This window comes from Anabrus simplex, chromosome 13, assembly GCF_040414725.1.
Source record: "Anabrus simplex isolate iqAnaSimp1 chromosome 13, ASM4041472v1, whole genome shotgun sequence".
NCBI lineage: Eukaryota > Metazoa > Arthropoda > Insecta > Orthoptera > Tettigoniidae > Anabrus > Anabrus simplex.
In genome coordinates, this window is record NC_090277.1 from 72,039,768 (window position 1) to 72,064,024 (window position 24,257).

General features: G+C 40.7%; 1 protein-coding gene across 1 annotated transcript in view; it reads right to left on the bottom strand.

Moving 5' to 3' along the window:
- Positions 1–24,257, bottom strand: part of LOC136885014 (guanylate cyclase 32E) — a 355,176-nt gene that overhangs the window by 192,806 nt on the left and 138,113 nt on the right. The window contains exons 2-4 of the mRNA XM_068230059.1: positions 21,378–21,487; positions 4,723–5,003; positions 673–795 (exon numbers count right to left, since the gene is read on the bottom strand). Of these exons, the coding sequence (XP_068086160.1) occupies positions 673–795; positions 4,723–5,003; positions 21,378–21,459 (486 nt within the window). The 5' untranslated portion in view covers positions 21,460–21,487. The remainder of the gene's footprint in view (positions 1–672; positions 796–4,722; positions 5,004–21,377; positions 21,488–24,257) is intronic.

Sequence of the window (24,257 nt, forward strand, 5' to 3'; positions counted from 1 at the left end):
ACCTCCATGGCTGAGGCGGCAGTCTCTGACTGCTTGGTTCCGTGGTTCAAATCTCTGACATTCCATGTGAGATTTGTGGTAGACAAAGGGGACGCGGGACAGGATTTTCTTCTCATTTCCCTTACATCTTTCATTCCAGAAACACTCTGCAATATCATTTCGTTTCGTCCACCAGTCATTAACCAATGCCCAGACGAGTGCGACAGGTTTCGGCAGCCGGCACAGTTCGTATCCTCGCCGCTAGATGAGAGCCCCATTCAATCCTTTCCTGATCCAGTTGAATGATTCAAAGAGGCTAAGGACTTTCATTTTTCTGGCTTATACCTGCCTAAACATCCGGGCTGTACCCATTTACTGAAGTATTTCGATAGTTCCTTTCGCCTTGCATACAGATAGTTGCACATTACACAGTTTGTCCAATCAAAGGGTACCTTAATGGATGGCCAACACTAAAGAAGATTATTTCTATCAAAGAGTGCTCATCTCATCATACTCTAGAGTAGGCCCTGAGAATCCTACAGTTGTCGACTCCAGACGTCTCGCTAGGTGCAAATCAGTTAATCGTCATACAGTTGAATTTCATTTACTGAAATACATATTTATGATTATTTGATTTTCACGAAGGAAAATCTAACACTTTTAATTTAATTTACAGATCTGAAGATAACGCACCTGAGTCCAGTTGAAGTGCAGCAGTACCGAGACGACTGGCTTCGAAATCTGAGTGTCTGGAGGTCTGGTGCGAGCGAATGTAGGAAATGCGTGTTTGTCTGACGTCTCGTAGTCTCTACAGAACTGGAAAGGACAGAAATGGATATATTGAGCAAGATTTTGTGAAAGAACGGAAAGAAAAGAAGCACTTTACCCTTTGCGAAAATCAAATGATCATAAGTATGTCACCCACCAACGGCTGCTAGGCAACAATACTTTGCATCACCGCCTCCACGATTGCTATAATTACACTTCCGTCACACATCTTGTCGCACTAAGTTACACAAATTTCTCGATGACCCACAGCCATAAGACATATTTATGTTAAAAGGATTTGGGACCCAATTTTTAAACACATATACGCGGCGTTTCCGTAATGATAATACAGATTTTTCAGATATGGCGTAAAATGGCCCACGTATCGTTTTGAAGAAGGGAGTCCCAATCACTGGATTTAAGCCAATTTTATTTTGGAATACTTCTCGAAGTTGGATAGGAATACCTTAAGAATCTTTGTGTAACGATGTAGTACCTCTATTTACGTAAATTACTTTCACACGCTACGAAGATATTTACAACAGTTCATCAAAATAGTTTCGATGAAGAAATGACAAAGTCGCATTAACTTCGGGCGTATCTGACCAAAAAACTCGTCGTTTTAGCGATATTAAGTCCGAGATAATTGTTTCCAGGAGTTTTTCTTTTGTTTCTACAGGTTTCTCGTAGACAACACTCTTCACATGAACCTCACAGGAAGAAATCAAGTGGAAGAGATCAGGTGAACGAGGTGGCCACGCAAACAGAAGCTTCTCTTCTTGCGAACGTATCATTAAGGTGATCACGAGGAGCATGTACATCCTGTTGTACCCACATGCGCTGACAAACTCACTGCTGATAGATAACGCTTTGCGTAAATCTGAGGTTTTTACAGCCGGGATTTCCTCTCTCAAATTGATACAGATGCCGTTGTGCAGCACCCCTGACACTCTGTATCATCCTTATCATGGAACTAGGAGCAGGTTTGAAGGAATGGCTAAACAAATGGTACTAGGAATTGTTTCAAATTAAAGCTCTCTTGCTGAACAAATACAGCCTGCCCATAAAAGAAAAAAATGTGTGTCTATATGTTTTTTAATTATTAAATAAAAACACACCGTGTTCTTTCGGTTTTAAAGTTTACCTTTTAAAATTCGTCTGAATGTTCTTCCTTGCCATAACGCAGTATTTCTGCTAACACTATGGGCATTTTTAATATTTACTGTGGTGTTACACTTGATATTCGTCAGGGTTGGCAGTCATTTCATGCTTTGTCGTCAGAATTTTAAGATTTCCCTGCCTTGTACTCGCACGCGTGAAAACGTTTCTCTTTTTACTGACACGTACGAGATTACCAATTGCTTTCGAGATAATTACGGCAGTAGAGCTTTGCTTTGTGGTTTTCTTTCCTTCAAAGCTAATATTATCTTGTCCCCAGGACGATGACCCTACGCATCTGAAGTGTCCACCAGCTGGCAGAAAATGTAACTAAGTACGTTGAACGAATACAGAAGCAATTACTAACTCCACCCACTTCCTTTCATCCTCAAAATAAATAAAAATATTTTGTGAATCATCGACTTATTCCAATAAAAATAGAAAGGCGTGTACCCTGCGGAGTATTTCCCAAGGAAGTAAACCGTTCACACAGCCTTTTAAGACAGTAAATCTCTTAATTCCCCCACAACATTTTGCATTGGTTCGACAATATGTTCGTAGCAGTTCTGAGGCGTGTCTACGAAGTTATTTGAGGTTGACAGTGCACTCAGAGCTGTGACAAGTTGCAAAGTGGTTAATGAGTTTGGGGTTAGGTTAGCTAATACGTCAGAAACTATTCTGGAAGCAATTACCATCTTCACTGCAGCACCCCTTCTCCTGCCTTTATAACAAAGAGTACGGCCATCGCTCAATGCGCTAGGATAGAAATAAAATTATTACCGCCCGGATGTTTAGCAACTTAGTGAAGCGAGTGACAAGATTAATCTGACGCGCGTAACGGTTATGCTAAGAGTTTTTCATAAACATTAGGAGTTCGGTTATGAGAACCCCTAGAATTTATGCTACTTTTGATGTATAACGGAAGAGCGGGCTAGTTGACACTTCCTTATAACCAAATTAGTTTTCATTCTTACGTATCACTGACTGAAAACCCGAGTTCTAATGATTATATACTGTAGAATGTGCCAAATAATTACGTCTTTCTTTTCATTTTTCCGTCTATATTCACAAAGGGTCGATATTCTTCAAACCATAATATGTTCTGAGCGTACATGCGGGTGTAGGCTATGAAACATGGATTATGTGCTATTGATGATAATTCCCATAATTCGCCCAAGCACGGACTAGACGAAGAATTGTGACTCATAACACGAACATAATTTCCCAGCGGTCTTGTTAATTCAGTTTCCAAGCTTCTGGCAACAGGTGGCTACTTTAACTCTGATGAATTCTGGCCACGAAAGTGCAGCGCGGTAGAAATTGGCTGCCATAGCGTAGCTGTTCCATGTACGGCTCCACGATGTCTGATCAGCATTTTGGTCTTCGGATTTTATAACTCCTGGGTTCGATTTCTTGCCGGGTTGCGGTATTTTAATCGTGAACGGCCAATTCCTTTGCTGGGGGAGCGGGTGTTTCTGCAGCTCCCAACATTCCTGAACTCCGCATACAACAAAGAACACTGTACTGCACCGCCTTACAAAGGCTGCACTAAACCTCACGAGATTGAACTGGCTTGTTTAGCCGCTATATGCTAAATGTTCAGTGAATTGGTTTAGAGGGCCCAAGGTTCGATTCCTGGAGACGACGAGGGGCTGGTCCTCATGGTCGGCTACCCTGGGAATGGTTTTCTATGGTTTTCCTTTCTCCTGCACTAAGGCGAATGCCGGGACGGATCTTTTCATAGGCCACGACCGCTTCCCCCATTTTCCTTTCTCCGCATCACATTTACCGTAACAAATCTCCTGGCCTGAGAGTCGGCGGCACGCTCTAAAGAACACTTGAGTAAATCCTTTGTCAGGGATAATAAAACTGTTATTGAAGAAATAACTAAATGAGAATATCATGTCACCATATTCAATTTCTATTCAATGCTCCATCGTGTGCTGTTGATCATATCCATCATTCACTCATACTCGTACTTCAGGCATCATTTAAAAATATATTTCTCTCTATGTAATTAATAATTCTAAATGACCACACACAAGGTTTCACCTTACGTGGTATTTTACTGATATCTACTCGACTCTGTTGAGGTTGGTGTGATTTTGTTATGTATAATAATAATAATAATAATAATAATAATAATAATAATAATAATAATAATAATAATGTTTACATGATGGCACTTGCACATATTGCGGTCTTTGTGCCATCTTCATTATCACAGGTACAAGTGAACCAATTTCTTGGCCCACATGCTCTCCTAGTTTGAACCCGCCGGACATTTTTCCTGTGGAAGCAGTGAAAGTCTTTGCTGTAATGGACCGCTGGCTCATAAAATAATTCTTCGTGAGCGAAATGAGGCCGCCTGTCAGATAGGACCCACTATCCTGAGCGTTTCTGAGCGTTTACGGAACACAGCGCGAAAACGAGCAGAGGTCTATATTCAGACCGAGTGTCACAGTAGGTGTTAAAGGCTAATGACACGTGTTAACAAATGTTATTGTAACAGTAAGATGTTACAAAGATGTCTGATTTATGCATATCCGTACCCGCATTGTTATGGCTGGGGTCATCCGAAAATGTTTGTAACTTGACGCGACAAAAATGATGACGGAAGTGAAACCATAGAAACCGTGGACTCAGTGATGTACGGTATTGTTACCAAGCAACCGTCCACGCTATGTCTTATGCCTGGGGTCATCTGTAATTAGCAGCCGTTGACCGGAGACATATCAATGATCATTTGATCTTCCTTTTCCTCCCTTTATGAGGAATCTATTTACCTAGAGAGTCATTCGAGAAAGTTTTACTTACATAAGATATCATTGGCATGTTGAAGGCGGCTGCCATGCGCCCTTCATGCACGCACGTCTCCTGCGGACCAATGTATCCAGACACGTTGAGTGTCCACAAGTTCGCGGTCTGTCTGATGCTTGTAGTTTCCTCCCCGTACGTCTCGGCCACCACGAAGTCCAGTTGATGTCCTCGATCAGCCAGGAGACCGTTGTTCAGTTCCTCAGTAGCCAGCGAGATGGCGCCGGAAATGGTGAGTCCTGGACGGGAGTATTCACGATCACCCTTGCGTCTCTCAGAGCCTGCACAGAGCGAAACACTTGCTATCAACCACGACAACGCACGTGGAGGATGGAAACAAATAAACAGTCCTCAAGATTGAGAGGGAGATATGAAGAAGAAAACAAACAAGCGTTTCAAATAGAGTTTCTAACATTTCTGATAGACTGTACTACTTTAAGCAGCTAGAGTTATGAACGTGATATATCTCTTATGCACTATAATTATGACTATTACAAGCAAGTTGGAATTTTACACCGTTTCGGTCGGACTGAATAGCTCAGACTGTAGAGCGCAGGTCTTCTGACCTCAAGTTGGTGGGTTGCTGTTGTACTAGTGTACTATGATCCTGTTGTAACTTCTCTTTTTCAGACAAATAACCCTGTAACCCTGTAAATAACATGTAATAAATAACCCCTTTTCCCTGGAAACTATAAAGATACGCTCTTGATTTTTTCACAGTTTATTTCAATAATCTTCTGATATTATTCCTATAGAAGGGTAGAGATAGCTTGTATAATTGTAGTAAAATCCACAAAAACTTAAAGAAAAATGTAAAAAATGCAACAGAAAATCTTCTATCCCAAGTCCTACAATATGTTCTTCAATCAAACTACAGGAATAATTATATGAATCATTAAGTAACCTTACAAAGTTTCATTCAACTTCATTTAGTAGTTCCTAAGAAAATGGGTCATGAAGTTAGCGGGGCAGGCCATTTACATTCCCCTAAGTCGTTCGTAAACACTGGGCCCCGAGCTAGAAAAAATAAACAAACATGTTAAAATCCACGACACATTGCCGTAAATTCTATATGAATAAAATCTTTTCACTAGTGAGAACTGAATGTCAATAATTACAACTCCATTCCTACCCAGTACGTTTGGTAAAAATAAGAAGTGGCCAGCATAAACACACTAGAGTTCAGTTTAAAATAACTGTTTTATGGTGGAGTTCTTTCCCTTCTAGGCTTATCCTCTGTATTATTCGGCTTTTGTGCCCCCCCCCCCTACGTTTTGTTATGACGTCAAATTTGAGGATCGTATTTCATGTGTTGGGTACCTTTACTCTATTTTTGATTGCCTAAATTTACTGTAGGCATTACGGCGACCCTGCTGTTTGGTTACAAACTAGGAGCTTGTATTCATAGTGCTCAGGGAGCAACAAGCTTTTTAATATGTTGAAAGGTCTATAGTTATGTAATTGTAAGTTTCTTGTCTTTAATGTTTTGTTAATTCATTGAACAAACAAGAAGGAGAAGAAGAAAAAGAAACTACTTTTCTCTTTTCCTACAGAGTTGCTATGTAACATTACTTTATGTCACAGCCTGCATGGTTGCTAGGTTACAATACCTCACATCACAGCCTGCACGGTTGCTAGGTAACATCACTTTACATCGCTGCCTGCACGGTTGCTAGGTAACATCACTTCACATCGCTGCCTGCACGGTTGCTAGGTTACAATACTTCATATAACAGCCTGCACGGTTGCTAGGTAACATCACTTTACATCGCTGTCTGCACGGTTGCTAGGTAACAACACCTTACATCACTGTTTGCATCGTTGGTAGGGATACACTTTCGTCAGACATTTTGTGACGCTAACTTCCGTAACGCAAATTTTCAGTTGACCTCCAGCCATAAGACAAGTTTATGTCAAAACTATCTATAATTAAGACTAAATATAGCATTTGTAATGCCTTTATCCCTCATTTAGATCGTCCAACCCTACGACACTGCTTCTTTTAACCACCCCTTGTGTAGCACACAATAAAATACATCGGTAATAATTCACAGTACTGATTGTTTTGGTTCTATCTGTTGTTTATGGGCGAGTAAATTCATTATTGGTGAGCCCAGATGTTCACGGGAGTGCTTCTGCTGTACACAAACATCCGGCGCGGGGTAATGTGCGCTAACAGTGCACTGTCAAGGTCAGGAGACACCCGCCAGTTGAGATTTATACTCACTTCGGTGCGGCTGTTATCATAGTGAGCATTAGGCTGTGTTTCGTGAGATAATTTTCTTGACATAAAAATGTGTTAATGTGTGACGTGATGTTATCTAGTAACATTACCTTGAGATCAGCACAGGGCATGGATCTGTATGTCATGGTCATCCATCAGTACTTCACATCACAGCCAGCACAGTTGCTAGGTAACATCGCGTCACACATTTTATTGAAAGAGATATTAATTTATGATCGTCTGGTTTTCTCAAAGGAACATTGTAATCACCTTTTTGGTCATGGGCAGTGATTGCAGTAGAACATTTTAGCAATGTAATGCAGTAAATTAATGTCTAAAGTAGTTTCAAAATGCTGCCCCATGGCGCAAGCATACAGTGCCAGCCTCTTACCCGGAGGCGGCGGGTTCGACTTCCTGGTAGGGCAGGGGCTTCTATCTGGATCAGAGGGATGGCTCGAGCTCCACACAGCCTTTGAGGAGCCATCTGACACTAAGATAGATGACCCGGTCTAGAAAACTAAGAATAACTGCCGAGAGGTTTCGTCGTAGTGATCGCACGACATCTCTTAATCTGCAGGCCTTCAGGCTGAACAGAGGACGCTTAATAAGCCCTGACCCTTCGGGGCTGTTGCGCCATGGAGTTTGATTTGTTGTTTAGTTGTTTTAGTTCTATCTGATCACCATCGATCCCATCGAATTCCGTGACCAGGTAGTATATTAGGAGAATGCCAGGTAAGATCTGACTAATGAGAAAATTGGCTATGTGGATATTTAATTACGTGTTAAAAGGCGAGGAAGGTAAACGGCAATGGCATTACTTTTAATACGGATACATTTCTGGGCTGTCTTCAATTTCCGACACTAGTGTAACCAGCACAACCACGAGGTCAATCTCCGACACTATTGTAACCAGCACAACCACGAGGTCAATCTCCGACACTATTGTAACCAGCACAACCACGAGGTCAATCTCCGACCCTATTGTAACCAGCACAACCACGAGGTCAATCTCCGACACTATTGTAACCATCACAACCACGAGGTGTATCTCCGACACTATTGTAACCATGACAACCACGAGGTCAATCTCCGACACTATTGTAACCATGACAACCACGAGGTCAATCTCCGACACTATTGTAACCAGCACAACCGCGAGGTGTATCTCCGACACTATTGTAACCAGCACAACCACGAGGTCAATCTCCGACACTATTGTAACCAGCACAACCACGAGGTCAATCTCCGACCCTATTGTAACCATGACAACCACGAGGTGTATCTCCGACACTAGTGTAACCATGACAACCACGAGGTGTATCTCCGACACTATTGTAACCATGACAACCACGAGGTGTATCTCCGACACTAGTGTAACCAGCACAACCACGAGGTCAATCTCAGACCCTATTGTAACCATGACAACCACGAGGTGTATCTCCGACACTAGTGTAACCATGACAACCACGAGGTCAATCTTCGACCCTATTGTAACCATGACAACCACGAGGTGTATCTCCGACACTAGTGTAACCATGACAACCACGAGGTGTATCTCCGACACTATTGTAACCATGACAACCACGAGGTGTATCTCCGACACTAGTGTAACCAGCACAACCACGAGGTCAATCTCCGACACTATTGTAACCATGACAACCACGAGGTCAATCTCCGACACTATTGTAACCATGACAACCACGAGGTCAATCTCCGACACTAGTGTAACCATGACAACCACGAGGTGTATCTCCGACACTATTGTAACCATGACAACCACGAGGTGTATCTCCGACACTAGTGTAACCAGCACAACCACGAGGTCAATCTCCGACACTATTGTAACCATGACAACCACGAGGTCAATCTCCGTCACTAGTGTAACCATCACAACCACGAGGTGTATCTCCGACACTAGTGTAACCATGACAACCACGAGGTCAATCTCCGACACTATTGTAACCATGACAACCACGAGGTCAATCTCCGACACTAGTGTAACCATGACAACCACGAGGTCAATCTCCGACACTAGTGTAACCATGACAACCACGAGGTCAATCTCCGACACTAGTGTAACCATGACAACCACGAGGTGTATCTCCGACACTATTGTAACCATGACAACCACGAGGTGTATCTCCGACACTAGTGTAACCAGCACAATCACGAGGTCAATCTCCGACACTATTGTAACCATGACAACCACGAGGTCAATCTCCGACACTAGTGTAACCATCACAACCACGAGGTGTATCTCCGACACTAGTGTAACCATGACAACCACGAGGTCAATCTCCGACACTATTGTAACCATGACAACCACGAGGTCAATCTCCGACACTAGTGTAACCATCACAACCACGAGGTGTATCTCCGACACTAGTGTAACCATCACAACCACGAGGTGTATCTCCGACACTAGTGTAACCATCACAACCACGAGGTGTATCTCCGACACTAGTGTAACCATGACAACCACGAGGTCAATCTCCGACACTATTGTAACCATGACAACCACGAGGTCAATCTCCGACACTATTGTAACCATGACAACCACGAGGAGATTAGCGACAACTTCTCACTGTGCGCTTTCCTCCTGGAACTAAGAGCTTGAGAACATCTCACATAAAGTGAACCCCGTTCTAGTCCTCACTCCAGATGCTGGTGATTATTGTTTTAAAATGAAGTATAACTAGGCAACCATCCTCTTAACACTAATCAGAGAGAAAAATGGAAGGGATCCGACACTTCGAAAAATGAAGGTATCGGTCAAAGAAAGACAAAGGCCACGAAGGGCGTGAAAATGAAAAACTCCCTAGGCCTCGAGTGCACTAATACCATCGGGGTCGGAAAAGAACAAGAATTGATCAAGGGAAGTCGGACAGGATTGATGAAACTCAGGAGCCTGGCACAAGTAATTGGAAGCAACGCCAAGACTCAGATAAGGATCCCGTGGTCACCAAACCACGCTCCAAAGTTCAGAGCCCCTGGAGCCCCTTTTAATCGCCTCTTACGACAGGCAGGTGATGCCGTGGGTGTTATTCTATAGCCCCACCCACAGAGGAACCTCAGCCCTCAGTCCAGAAATAATCCTTGAGATAGCTGGGAAACGAACCGAGGGCCTTGTAATAAGAGGCATATACGCTACCTCTACACCACACCATAGTGCTGGCCAATAATAACTGATGTTAAATTCTATAACGGATATTTTGTCCTCTGTTAAATTAGATGATCTTGACCCCAAGAATCTAAAGAATTTAAAACCAATCTGTTTAATGCATTTCTCTTATTATTATTATTATTATTATTATTATTATTATTATTATTATTATTATTATTATTATTATTATTATTATTATTATTATCAATTTAGGAAGGCTCGGCTTGTGCCAGTAACATAATGGGCTGACTCGGCCTAAGCAAGGAGTCACCCTCGTGATTATGAAACTAGAGGTACATATATGTACAAATATTTACAACAGAAATAATTACAACATATACATTTTATACAATAAATACAAACGACTTCAGACTTCTTATGTCCCCGTTTTGGGAATCTGTTCTTCAGTATTACTGGAACTGCGCCCTGGAACTTCATGCTGCTTGGCGTGAGTCAGAGGAAAAGTCGTTCCTAAGAAATTTCTCACAATGTGGCAAGTGCTCAGGAGGGTGGCTTTCTGTAGTTCTACGTATGTGTGATGATGCAGGTTTAATAACACCGGTACATGATATTACTATCGATTAGAATAATATCTGGCCTATTGTTGCTGAGCGTGACATCGGTTATGGCTTCTCGGTCCCAAAGTAGTTTATATGAAGAGTTTTCGAGAATGGGTGGAGGTGTATATTTCCAATATGCAGTTGATGACTGAAGAAATCCACATTTTACAGAAAGGTTCAGGTGAATGATTTTTGCTACCTGATCATGTCGGTGCTTATAATCGGTGTTGGCCAAGTGTGGGCAACCAGAGATGATGTGCTGTATGCTCTCTGTAGTTCTGGAACAGCGGCGGCAGTTGTCTGAGACAACTGTTGGATCATTCATGATAAATCTACGGTAGTTCCGTGTAGCAATTACTTGATCTTGGATGGCCAGAACAAATCCTTCTGTTTCTGGGAAAAGACCGGAGTAGGTCAGCCAAGCGTGCGACGCAGGTTTGTCGATATGAGGCTGATCCAGTTCATGGGGGTATTTCCCGTGAAGAGGTTTTTGCTTCCACATGGCCATATTCATCTCTTTTGCAGGTGGGGTAGAAACAGGCATTTCTGGCGACGACAGATTATTATTATTATTATTATTATTATTATTATTATTATTATTATTATTATTATTATTATTATTATTATAACATGGTATATATAGAGTTGTTGTTAGTAGTAGTTTGGCTTGGGGAACATCATTGCCTTTCTTGTGTGTTTTGTTTCTGCAGCTTGGGTGGAAAATTCATATTTTCTTTACATTATGTGATTATTTTGCCTTTGCTGACGGGACCTAGTGTTTACGGTGCACTATGTCTTCTGGAATAGACTAGAACATTTTTTACTTTCATTGGACTCTGTCTTATCCTCGGCTTTGACAATATGACTGAGGTATGAGTGATGCTAGTAATTGCAGCCAGTCGCTGCTATGAATGGTTCGAAAATGTTGGCTATACGGTCGGTTGGTGCAAGCATTTCAGTGGGCTCGGCAGACTGATATGTGATTGCAACTTTTGGCTCAGTGAGGAAAGCAATGAGAAACTACCTCACTCCTCATTTCCCTAGTACGCTCTTCAGTGATGCCTAGGCCATCTATGACAGCTAATGGCAGAGCTGTTGAGGATACAACCAGCCTTAGAGCTGAAGACTGAACATACATATATACATGTGATTTTATCCGGGAATATTTAATTATTTAATTTGACGCTTAGTTGTATTGAGATTGGTTTCAATTTCCATTGTGTTTTTTTTTAACTGCACATTTGATTTGAACTTGTAACTAGAATATTATTTAACCTTTTTAAGGTGAAGGTTAATTAGGTTGAAACAAATTTCAACTTTAATTAAGATCACTATATTGGATCCAATTACTGTGTTACTGGCCAGTATTCCAGATTTATGTAAGAGTTGCTTTCTGTTATGCATACATTTTTTTTAAATCTCCAGTAAACACTGTGAAATTTTGAAACATCTCCCAGTTTGATTCACTGTGGTTTGATTTTTATTATTAATCATTAAATATTTTGTTTCCACCTTAAGAAGGTCGTGTCTAATCATCTTATCATTTGTTATACTGACCATGAATAGCAATTTGTTAAGTGTCAATTTTCATTTTGAGTTCTGGCCTTATATCTCTAACTAATTTATGGGTCCATTCCACATTGTATTTAATTATTCACTGCGGGCAAGGTAAGTAGTGTTTGTTCTTGTTCTTGAATTCGGGTGTTTGTTTTAGGGTGTTCCTTGTCCCGGTTCAATAATAATAATAATAATAATAATAATAATAATAATAATAATAATAATACAATTCATATTACTGTATATTTATGAGGTTAAATTTCTCACACTTCTTGACCCTTGTGATTCTATTAACATTTCTCTTTCTATTTATCGCAACTCAGTATGTCTGTACTCGCCCTCTCTTCTTCTAAGCTAAAAAACATATCCACGTTCTGTTTTCCCGTGTAGTGGAGAAAATATACGAGTGAGAAGTCTATTTTTTTAGTGAGCAAATATAAATCACGTAATGGCGAGCTAGGCGCAGCGGGCTGTGATAACATCCTAGCACTCAGCAGTCGCCTCTGTGCCCTTTCGCAGCCCGCTCTAACTTTATATATTGGTAAAAAGTCTTAACAATACCCCTCAGCGTAAAATAAAAGCCATGACAACAACTTCTTAGAATAATTAAGTAATTAACCGACTCCTTGGATGAATGCCCAGCATAGTGAATTAAGCCCAGAGAGCTGGGGATTCGATTCCTGGTCAGGTCGGCGAATTTAACTCCGTGTGGTTCATTCCCCTGGCTAGATACGCGGGTGTTCTTTTGATCATTAAGGAACTTCCCGTCATCTACTGTACATACAACAAACTACCAGAAATACACATAAGATTCCCGTCAGGAAGGTCATCCGGTCGTAAAACTGAGTATATAGTGGCGACTAATTGGGGAAATGCTAGAAGACATACAGAAGACGTCATAACGTTGTATCTTTAAGAATTTTTCAATCTCTGTAAACTTTGAAGAGAAGCTGGACTGCTAAATATTTGCAGCGGGAAGGATTTTCTTTAACATTACAAGAAATCTATTTACATCACGTTCTTGTACTGAAAGTGGAAGTTAATGTGTAGCAATTCGAGTGTGAACGGCTGGCCAGAAAAAAAAAAGGCTTGAGTCTAATAAACTCCTTAAACAAACGGTTGTGACACTTTTGAGATAGAAATCACGTAAGGATATTCGTAAAGAATAATTTACGTTACAGTGGCCAAAATTTGACGACTTACGCATGAGCTGAGCTGTTCAAGAATTTAGAAACGAATGGTCAATCCATCACCTTCACTGTTCTGCCTATCACCAGTTTGCGTAGTCTTCGTAGTTTACGGAGTCCTTTTACGTACCAGTAAATCTACCGACACGAGGATCATGTATCTGAGCACGGTATTGAGCCAAGTTGGGGTCAGAAGGCCGTCTGAGCCACTCAGCTCCCAATAACCAAATTAGTTTGCAGTGTAATGTATTACTGGGTCTAGTTATGTGCAGTAGGGTTTCGCTGGTGAGGAATAATACACCTGTCAATCCACCGCCGTTATATTGAGCAGAGGAAATTTATAGCAACAGTTCGCCCTACAAACATAAATCACTGCAGTCATTCAAATGATAGAGCTCGGATGGTGAGCGAATTTACTAACTCATTCAACCTTGCAGTTGAAGTAAACCTTCACTGAAAATATGGTTCATTTTGTAGGTATATAATTGATTGAGTGTGACCTTACCAAGGTGAAACAGAATAACAATTTAAAATCATTTTCATGTAGCTCTACGTAAGGTTTTCAGACCCGGTGTCAATCAAGAAATGGGCAATGCAGGGGTGTTATTTCTGGCCTTCAGTGCTTTCGCAGTTCTGATGATGGAAGATACAAAGTCAGTCCCTGTTACGAATGATGTAAAACTGTCCTCCATAAGGTCGGCTGGTGGGCTTCACAGACTGAAATGTAATTGGAAACTGTGAAATGGTGAGGAAACCAATATCCAGCCACCTTACTCCTCATTTCTCTAGCAGCCCTGTTCAGAAAAACAAAAGATATGGATGAGAGCTGATGGCGGAGATGTTTAGAGAATCCAACGAAACTTCGGGCTTGGTATTCAATATAAATATATTTCCAACACTTACATTTGTACAGAAATATAATTTTAAAAAGATATTGAAGACTGGACTTCAATTTATTTACAGTTAAAAGGATAATACTATACAGGATGCAATGGACACTTAGGGAATGACTAGAGGGCGATGAGAGACAAGGGAAGAGGATACTGAAAATATCAGCTGAAGAACGGGACCCAAGGAGAGATAGAGAAGACGAAGAGGTTCTTCCACGAGAAGAAGAAAACTCAAACCATAACAAAGCTGACCGCGCTCCTACAGAGGCCGTAAAGAAAGAGGAAAAAGACGAAGAAGAATTAACAATAAGTATCTTATGAGATCAGTTGTTTAGTAACATGTTCTGTAAACACATTTATTGCATTTGACCTACTTCCCCACGTTAAAATGTTTTGAATATCAGCTTCGATTCCTCTTCAGAGTATGATACAAACTGCGTTTACAAAACTTTGCGTCTTTTCATATAAAGCTGTTAAAGTGAATTCATTTGTTTAGTTTTCGTAACTTGCACCTTAACGTATGCAACCGTAGTCGACAGGAGATTACCATTTCTGCGCACTTCAGTGTAATACCCGCTTGGTCAGTAGCTACAGTACATTCTTCTTGTCGGAGATCAACCTTGCCACAATATATACAGCCTAGACGTTTAGGCAATAACAGGTTACCGTAACAAGTAGGCCTATAGTCTAACCTGCACAACGGTTATGCTAGGAGCTTTGCAGAGACAGTAGGGGTACGGTCCATCAGAACCCCCAAGAAATTACGTTACGAAATATCAGGATAGACGACTTCCCTAATAGCCTAATTAGTTTGCATTCCGACTTACCAACGCCTAAAAATCCGGGATCTAGAGATATAATACACATTGTTGCCTCCGAGAGAATCCACAACTTTTCAAGTGAATAAAGGCACTTCCAGTGCAATTCTTTAATTATATCCTCTTGTCCCATAAATCTGACAACACAACTTGCGAAACTAAATGTATTGGTGTATTCAGATACTTTTGCATTTGGAAAACAAAATAAAATTAACCTTATAACTATTGTCAACAAACCGCGTGGTTTATATAACCTATAATCAAAAAGCCAACATCACACACGTGAAAAAAACCTAATTTTCTTTATCTGAGGAAAACTGAAATAGGGTCGTCGAAAATTATGAAAAAATAATATTATATAATGATTTTAACGAAGTTATTTGTGAACACGATAACAGTAATGATAATTATTTTGACATGATCTTTATTTGGACACATTTCTACATATCTTAAGATTTTTGAACTTGTTAAAAGAAACATATTCACTCGTTGCAGGTCTTTTGTCCTACTGGACGTGGAATGCTGGACAGTCTAGTGTACCGTGCCTGCCTGTTACCCAGAGGCCTCGGTTTCGATTCCAAACCAGTTCCAAAATCTTTACCCGTATCCGAGGTACGGGTCAAAGTCCACTAAGCCTAAACCAAAACGGTTGAGGATGACTGTGAGATAGCGGCCTTGAACTAGAAAGCCGAGAATTACGGCCGAGAAAATTCGTTGCGCTGAACACGTATCACCTCTTAATCTGCAGTCCTTTGAGTCGAGCAGCAGCCGCTTCGTAGGCCAGGACAATTCAATAGCTGTTGCGCCAAGGGGTTTGGTTTTCGTTTGACGTGGACTACATCTTTTAGTATCAGCGTCAGGAAAATTTCTTAGGTAACACGAAGTCCATACAAGTGCGACTCATTGGCTGAATGGTCAACGTTGAGGCCTTCCGTTCGGAGGGTCCAGGGTTCGATTCCCGGCCGGGTCGGGGATTTTAATCGCCTCTGATTAGTTCATCAGGCCCGGGGACTGGGCATTTGTGTTTGTCCCAACACTTTGTTCTACATTTTCACACAGCACACTAACACTATCAACCACCACAGAAACACGAAATAGTGATTATATCCCTCCATATATGATTGGCGTCAGGAAGTGCATCTGGCCGTAAAACAGGGCCAAATCCACATGTGCGACACGGTTCGCACCCGCGACCCCACACATGTAGGAAAAGCGGTAGAAAGAGAAGAAGATTAAGTCCATACAGGTGCCCTGTAAACGGCCTTAAAGAGCACCTACCTAAATAATTCAAACATGGTATTTGTTTCTAATGTCTGTACCAGTCTGACCTCAAAGACTGAACTCAGACGTTAAAGGCGTGGGCTTTTTGTGAGCCCAACTTGGCAGGTTCGATCCCGGATCAGTCCTGTGGTATTTGAAGCCGCTCAAATACGTCAGCCTCATGTCGGTACATTTGCCGACACGTAAATAAACTCCACAAGGACAAAATTTCGGCACCTCAGCATCTCCTAAAACCGTAAAATAGTGAGACGTACCTAAAGCCAGTCAATTTCTTATGAGTGTACTGCTCAGCATCAGGATGACCCTGTGAAAAATGGTTTCGCTACCTATTGTGCCTAGTACTGAATACTAGTCCCCTGAACGCCCATCGCTTAAGCAGGAGTGATTCATTAATTTTTACGTGTTTTCAACTTTCGCTAGGTGTAGTTAAGGCTGTGAAGCGTTCTCTTACAGTCTTCACACGAAACTAATACTACTTCCAGTTACTAGGAAATATTTCCTTAAACCTACAAAATAATAACCGTTTTGTATTGTTAATAATAGTAATAATAATTAGAGCCTGGATATTTTGTCTGTAATAGGTCAGAACACAAACATACTAAAGAAAATAACAAGTATACTCTACCCGGACAACTGTTCTGCTATGAGATTTGCATAAATATTAGGGTCCCGGCTTATTAGAACCCCTACAACTTATATTACTCTCACTAGACTAGAGAAGAGCGGGTAGATGATAGTTCATACCGGGATCTAATATTATCCAAACACAATGGAATATTCAATACATCGGTTACTGAATGACAACTTGTACATCAAACTCTGGAGTTCCAGGAGTAGGTGTATTGTTAGTTGTTGTGTGCAGAATGTTCAGAAGATGAGTCTCTGAGAGACTGATAAATCTGAATGCTAGATACTGCGGTACACAAGAATAGTTGGTCAAAGAAGTATAAAGAATTATCGTGTGCCCCTGTCTAACATGCAATCCTTGTTACACAGACGTAGTGAGGGCTTCGGCATTCCAATTATAGCTGGATCTTGATATTTAATATTTTAATCAGAATGTTAATTAATATCAAAACATACTTCACCTTCCATGTAGATAATAACCATGCCGATAGATTCAATTGTTACTGACAAATGTTTAGCTAGGAGAAACTTATACGACACCACGTGCACATTTCTTTTTGAACGACTGTACTTATGTGCAGGTTTAGCGTTGACACTTGGTTAAGAAACGTTGACGACATTTCAGACTGAAAATGAACTGAATGCGGAATTTATGAGATATTTGAAGCTTTTCTGCAATTTTCTCCATATCAGTGTAATCATAAGCTCATCAACGACATTTCAGATTTACCCACAAATCACTAAGTCGCTCTGATGAGAGGTAATTCGTTTTTCCATTGCCCTACTTTTTCAACTGCGAAGCGTCAATAAATTTTGCATACGGGGTACCTCGTCATGCCGGCCCGAATCTCCCACGTTACACATTTAATCTCCTCTGCATGCAGATGGCGACGGATCGCTCTCTGAGTTATTCTGTCCACGATCCGCCACTGATCCCGGACTTAAACCGTAGGCTAGCAATTTGCTTTTGAAAATCCGTCAACAATATCGTAAACGTATTAGCGCGCCAAATTTTAACAATCTGTAGAGGAAATAAATCTTTATAAAATACAATGTGGTTTTTAAGCGTATAGTCAGCCAGCAATACGATTGTGAACGAAGTTTTGCATAATGAAGACACTCTGCCCCTGTCGATCCTGCAATCCTTGCTTACAGAATCGTAGTGAGGGCTGCGGAATACCAATTATATTTGGATCAATATATTTATGGCCTAGAGTGACTTAATAACAGTGAGAATTAGCTTAAGCGAAGCACATGCATAATATCAAATATTTACGATGGCCTTTCTTTATTAGTGGCAACTAAACGATACAAAAGAGATACCTATAGCATTTTTGTACGTCAATATAGTACCCACCATCGTGTAAAATCCGTTCCCAACGATATTCAAGCCCCAACATTCCCCTAGACAACCCGTTCACTGTATGGGACGAATAGAGAGGTCTGTCGCCTTTTGGGTACTGTATGATTTAAGACTCGGATAACGCCATCACAGTCGTACACCGGGATCGCCACCACATTTACATTACTGGGGTTCTTTTTTTGCTAGTGCTTTTGCGTCGCACCGACACAGATAGGTCTTATGGCGACGATGGGATAGGAAAGGCCTAGGAGTTGGAAGGAAGCGGCCGTGGCGTTAATGAAGGTACAGCCCCAGCATTTGCCTGGTGTGAAAATGGGTAAACGCTGAAAACCATCTTCAGGGCTGCCGACAGTGGGACTCGAACCCACTATCTCCCGAATACTGGATTGTGGCCGCACTTAAACGACTGCAGCTATCGAGCTCCGTAGCGTAGTGTCTAAAGCAGTAAAAACAAGCAGGTAACCGAAAGCGGGTACATCGATCTGATATCTTTAGCAGGGTACTCCTCAGATTAAAAGTTATAATAATTGTAGAATATATGTTAATACTAGTTTAATATATCTGACAGTACACACTCTAAAGCAGACGAAAACTCAACGTATGTATGTAAAGGAAAATCAACACTTCTTGGCACACAAAATTGTCGGTTGAAAATTCGTAGAACCCCGGAGTACAACAATGCTATGCTGTCCAGTTAATACAAAGAGTTTGTCTACACTTCAACGACAAAAATGTGCACTTCTACACTTCAGCAAGAAATCTAAATGAAAACATCGGTAAAAACATTGCTTGCTACTTTCATAACAAAATGTAACACCACAAAAACCAACCTCCAGTATTAACAGGTCACATGTGATGGAGACGCCACAAAGAAATGACCAGAGGAACTGCATAATTTCGATATCTTTTGACAGAGACGACATTATGCACTGAATGTGTGGTCCCTCAGAACAAAACATTTCTAACTTGAAGTAGCTACAATCGGAATCCCTTAGCCCTCACTACGTCTATTTGGCAAGGATTGCGTAGAGGCAGACTGTCAGTGTTATGCAAAACTTCGTTCACAATCGTAGTGCTGGCTGACTACGTCGTACAGCAGTCCACTCGGCTCTTGTGGAGAACGTAATAATTTAATGAGAGCATTATTCGGTGTAGAAAGAAGATTGTAGTGCAGAGAGGATAAGGTAATATATCCTTCGCAACTTTATCACGAGCACTCTAAAGTAGATAATCTAAAAGTGTAGTTTGCAAAAGAATAGCCATACAGGTTTGATAAAGACCTTGTTTCGAATTTATTGGGATAACGTTGGAAACCAGTAGATCGTAATTAGAGCCCAGGTGTTTAGGCAGTAGTAGTTAAGAATGCAAACTTACTGAAGCAAGTAACAAGTATACTTTAGACTGAACAACTGTTATGTTATGAGTAGGGCCCAAATTTTTAGGTTTTAACCAATTTTCTCCTCACTATTTCATTAACAAATTTCAAGATATATATTCGTTTCACACTTTCTGAAGCAGAATATGTAAATTTAATAGTGCCTAAAATACCTAAAAGAGGGATTGGTATCTAAAATAACCTAAATAGCTGTCCGCCTCCATGGATAAATGGTTAGCGTGCAGGTCTTTGGTCACAGGGATCCCAAGTTCGATTCCCGGCAGCTTCGGGAATTTTAACGATAATTGGTTATTTCACCTGGCACAGTGTGCCGTCTCCATCATCATTTCATCCTCATCACGACGCGCAGGTCGCCTACGGGAGTCAAATCAGGAGACTTGCACGAGGCCACACGCCACTATGATTATTACCTAAATAGCTGTTTTGCCTTGTTCGAATTAATAATGTTCACCACTACTTCAGTCACCCACAGAAAGTGCGTGATTGATGCAACCTTAATTGTTGTACAGCGAAACAATGCCTAGTTTACAGATAGAAACGTTGCTACGGGTGATCGAGTAGTGTTCTGCTTCCAGAAAGTAACTAACCTAAGAACTGCTCTCCAATACCTTAGTATATTTAGTGAACTGTACTTATGATTCCCGTCTTGCGTAGCATAAATCAGCACCCGCGCTCATAGCTGCTGTGGATAGTAGAAATGAGTCTAGCTGCTACAGTTATATTTTTTCACAGTTGGCAATCCTGTGGATAGCTCTAACTTTCGTCTATGCCAGGTGTTTGGACGTGTTAACCAACCCGGCGACATCAGTGGTCGCATCCACGAAACAAAACCTAAAGAGACCTATTTTGAGCATAAAAGAAACTTAAAATGAAAGTTTATAAATCCGGCCCCTAGTTATGCGTTTTGCATAAATATTAGGGGAAAGCCCCATCAGTCCCCAAGAATGTATGTTACTCTCGCTACATACCGGAAAGGCGGACTGGTCCACACTTACCACTGATCAAATTAGTCTGCATTCCAACATATTACTGCCTAAAAACTACGAACCTTTTTCTGGTATTGATACAAAGGAACTGGATACTCTTGTTTGGGCTGTTTATTAATAATTTCATATTATAAATAATTTTGTTATTTAATCACACTTCAGTCTATTGAACGTGTTATTTACATGACAGATATTAAAATAACTAGTGTTAGACCTACAGTAATTTGTAAACATTATCCCATCTGATATTAGCAACATTTGTAGAAATTCCTTGAAACCTACATTTTATAGATTATATTGTTTGTTATTCTACATAAAATGATGATCTTAAAGTGTTCAGCACATACACACCTATCTTGAATGTGCCGCAAAAACAACTTTTGAAAATAGTATCTGACCATCGAACAATTTGAAGTGATCTACCCCCTCGTGTATTGCAATTCATTCAACAAAATGTTTCCTTTATCCCTAGATACTCATGGCCAGGTACTCGATTCCATCCCTATTCCATATTCGCTCTTTCTTTAACTATTCCTTCCCATTCCTTGAAGGGTAGTGAGAGCGAGAGAGATGGTATATAGCTAAGTGGATGACTCTTACTACCGGTTATGTAGCCCAGGACAAATCGCTCACAGACGACGGGCGTCAGCAACAGGGGCGCCGCTACCAAGATCACCGGCCACATCGCCAACTAGCGAGCCTCACTCGTTCGCCTGGAACACAAGAAAGAGGAAAACACATTTATTACTTGTGAAGACGCTCTGTACTCACGTTCATATATGTCACATTATCGGCCCCAAATTGCGATCATGTTCCAGGAAGGACCCCGTGAAGAATCTTGCCCACATTACTGATATAATTCTAACTTGATCTGAACGCCCAACAAAAATTGCCAACGATACACTCTTCTCCCATTTCAAATAAAGAAATTACTCATACAAAGTCTACAAAACAGTTTCAACAGCAAACGCACGTATCCACTTTATAAACCAACACATTGCCATTGCACCAAGGTCGAAGATACGGGAAGGTCTTAAAATTGTCCTTTCACCTCCTCTTCTTCTTGTCCTTCCTTGTCCGTACGACATAGAGCTTAACAACTACGATAACAATAATAAGGAGAAGAAGAACAAATACGGGGAAATTCCTCCTCCTTCTTCTTCTTCTTCTTCTTCTTCCTCCTCGTAATGGGGCCGTGCTGAGTGGCTCAGGCGCTTGAGGCGCAGGCTTTCTGACCCCAACTTGGCAGGTTTGATCCTGCCTCAGTCCGGTGGTATTTGAAGGTTCTCAAATACATCAGTCTCATTTACTGGCACGTAAAAGAACTCCTACGGGACTAAATTTCGGCACCTTGGCGTCTCCGAAAATCGTAAATGTAGTTACTGGGACGTCAAACCAATAGAATCATTCTCCTTCAGTTGAAGAATAAGAAGAGAAAAGATACGGGAGGGTCTTAAAATTGCTCTTCCTCCTCCTCCTCCTCCTCCTCCTCCTCCTTTTCTCTTCTCCTTTTCTACTTCTCGTTCATAAGAAAGATTGAAAAAAGAAGAGGAAAATATACAGGAGGGTCTTAAAATTGTCATTCTTCCTTTTCCTCTCTTCTTCTTCTTCTTCTTTGTTATGTGCTTCTACTTCTCCTTTCTAAGGAACATAGAAGAACAAGCAGAGAAAAGATACGGAACGGTCCTACAATTCTTCTTCCTCACCCTCTTCTCCTTCAGCTGTATTTGCTGTATTTAGGACAGAGACGGAATTCACACGCCGTGTTAGTGATTCATAGTGAAGTTAGGAGTGAAACCCCGGATTACCCGAGAAATGATCTTCGGTAACGGTCCTCCAGAAATAATCACCAAACAATGTCATTAACAAACCCCTGCTAAATTGCACGGCCAGCTACAGTTATTCCTAATATCCGCCCGTAGGATTTCCTGCCGGCTAAAATTGGAGATATTCCAAGAGCACAGCTTATTAAAAATGAGGTGTGTTTCAAATATTATTCACGTACAAGAACATGGTCCATACCGCATGTAGTAAGATAATTTACTTTCTTCACATAAATATTAACCCTAGGAGCTAGATGATAAGCTTTCCCAATCAGTTTACGATAAATTATCCAATGTTGGTAATTTTAGAGTGTATATTAAATTAGAGAAGTGAATTATGGTTTGGCATAGAAGGAGGTTCTACATCCTAAGCCACGCCACAACACAAGGAATAAATAAATAAATAAATAAATAAATAAATAAATAAATAAATAAATAAATAAATAAATCAAAATAAATTCGGATGTCAAATGTTATAAATTCGAACAGAATATTACTTAACGTTGTTAGGGTTATGTAGCCCGCCGTACAGTACAATCCATAGATACGCGTAAACGTCGGGAAACAGTCCTCTAAAATTCCCATAGCATTAGCAACAACTGATCTTAGAGGATCAGACTAAGACATATGATGTTGATTGGACCAAGCTATCTGAGATTCTGAACCTGATCGGAATCTGATACCGAGGACGAATAATTATTTACAATCTGTACAAAAATCAGTCAGCACTGGTACAAATCGAAGGCCATGAGCAATCTAGAAACGAGTGATTGAAGGCAGCAGTTTGTCCTGTGTCCTTATCAATATTTACATACAACAGGCGATAAAGGAAATCAAAGAGGAATTTGGACAAGGAATCACAATCCAAGAAGAAAAAATAAAATCTTTTAGATTTTCCGATTATGTTATTAATCTATCGGAGTCTGGAGAAAATCTGCAAGAATTGTTGAATGATATTGACAGAGTCTTGGGTAAAGAGTACAAAATGAAAATAAATAAATCCCGAACAAAGTAATGGCATGCAGTCGTACGAAGTCTGGTGATGCAACTACCACATTAGGAAATGAAGTCTTAAAGGAAGTAGATGACTAGTGTTAACGATGGCAGAAGTAAGGAGAACATAAAATGTAGACTAGCACAAGCAAGGAAGAGCTTTCTTAAGAAAAGAAATTTGCTCACTTCGAACACTGATATAGGAATTAGAAAGATGTTTTTGAAGACTGGAGTGTGGCATTGTATAGAAGTGAAACATGGATGATAACTAGCTCAGAAAGAGAGGGAATAGAAGCTTTTGAAATGTGGTGTTACGGAAGAATGATGGTGAGATGGATAGATTGAATCACGAATGAAGAGATACTGAATCGAATTGGTGAGAGGATATCGATTTGGCTAAATTTGACGAGAAGAAGACACAGAACGATAGAACCCATCCTCAGACACCCAGGAATTGTTCATTTGTTGTTTGTGAAGTGTAGGCGGTAAGAACGGTAGCTATAGAACAGGGTATGAATATGACAAGCGGATAAGAATAGATGTAAGATGCAATAGTTACGTAGAAATGAGAAGGTTAGCACAGGATAGGGTGGCATGGAGGGCTCCTACGGACTGATGACTAGAATAACATGGTAGTGACAATCACGCGAGTTAGTAAACCATTTAT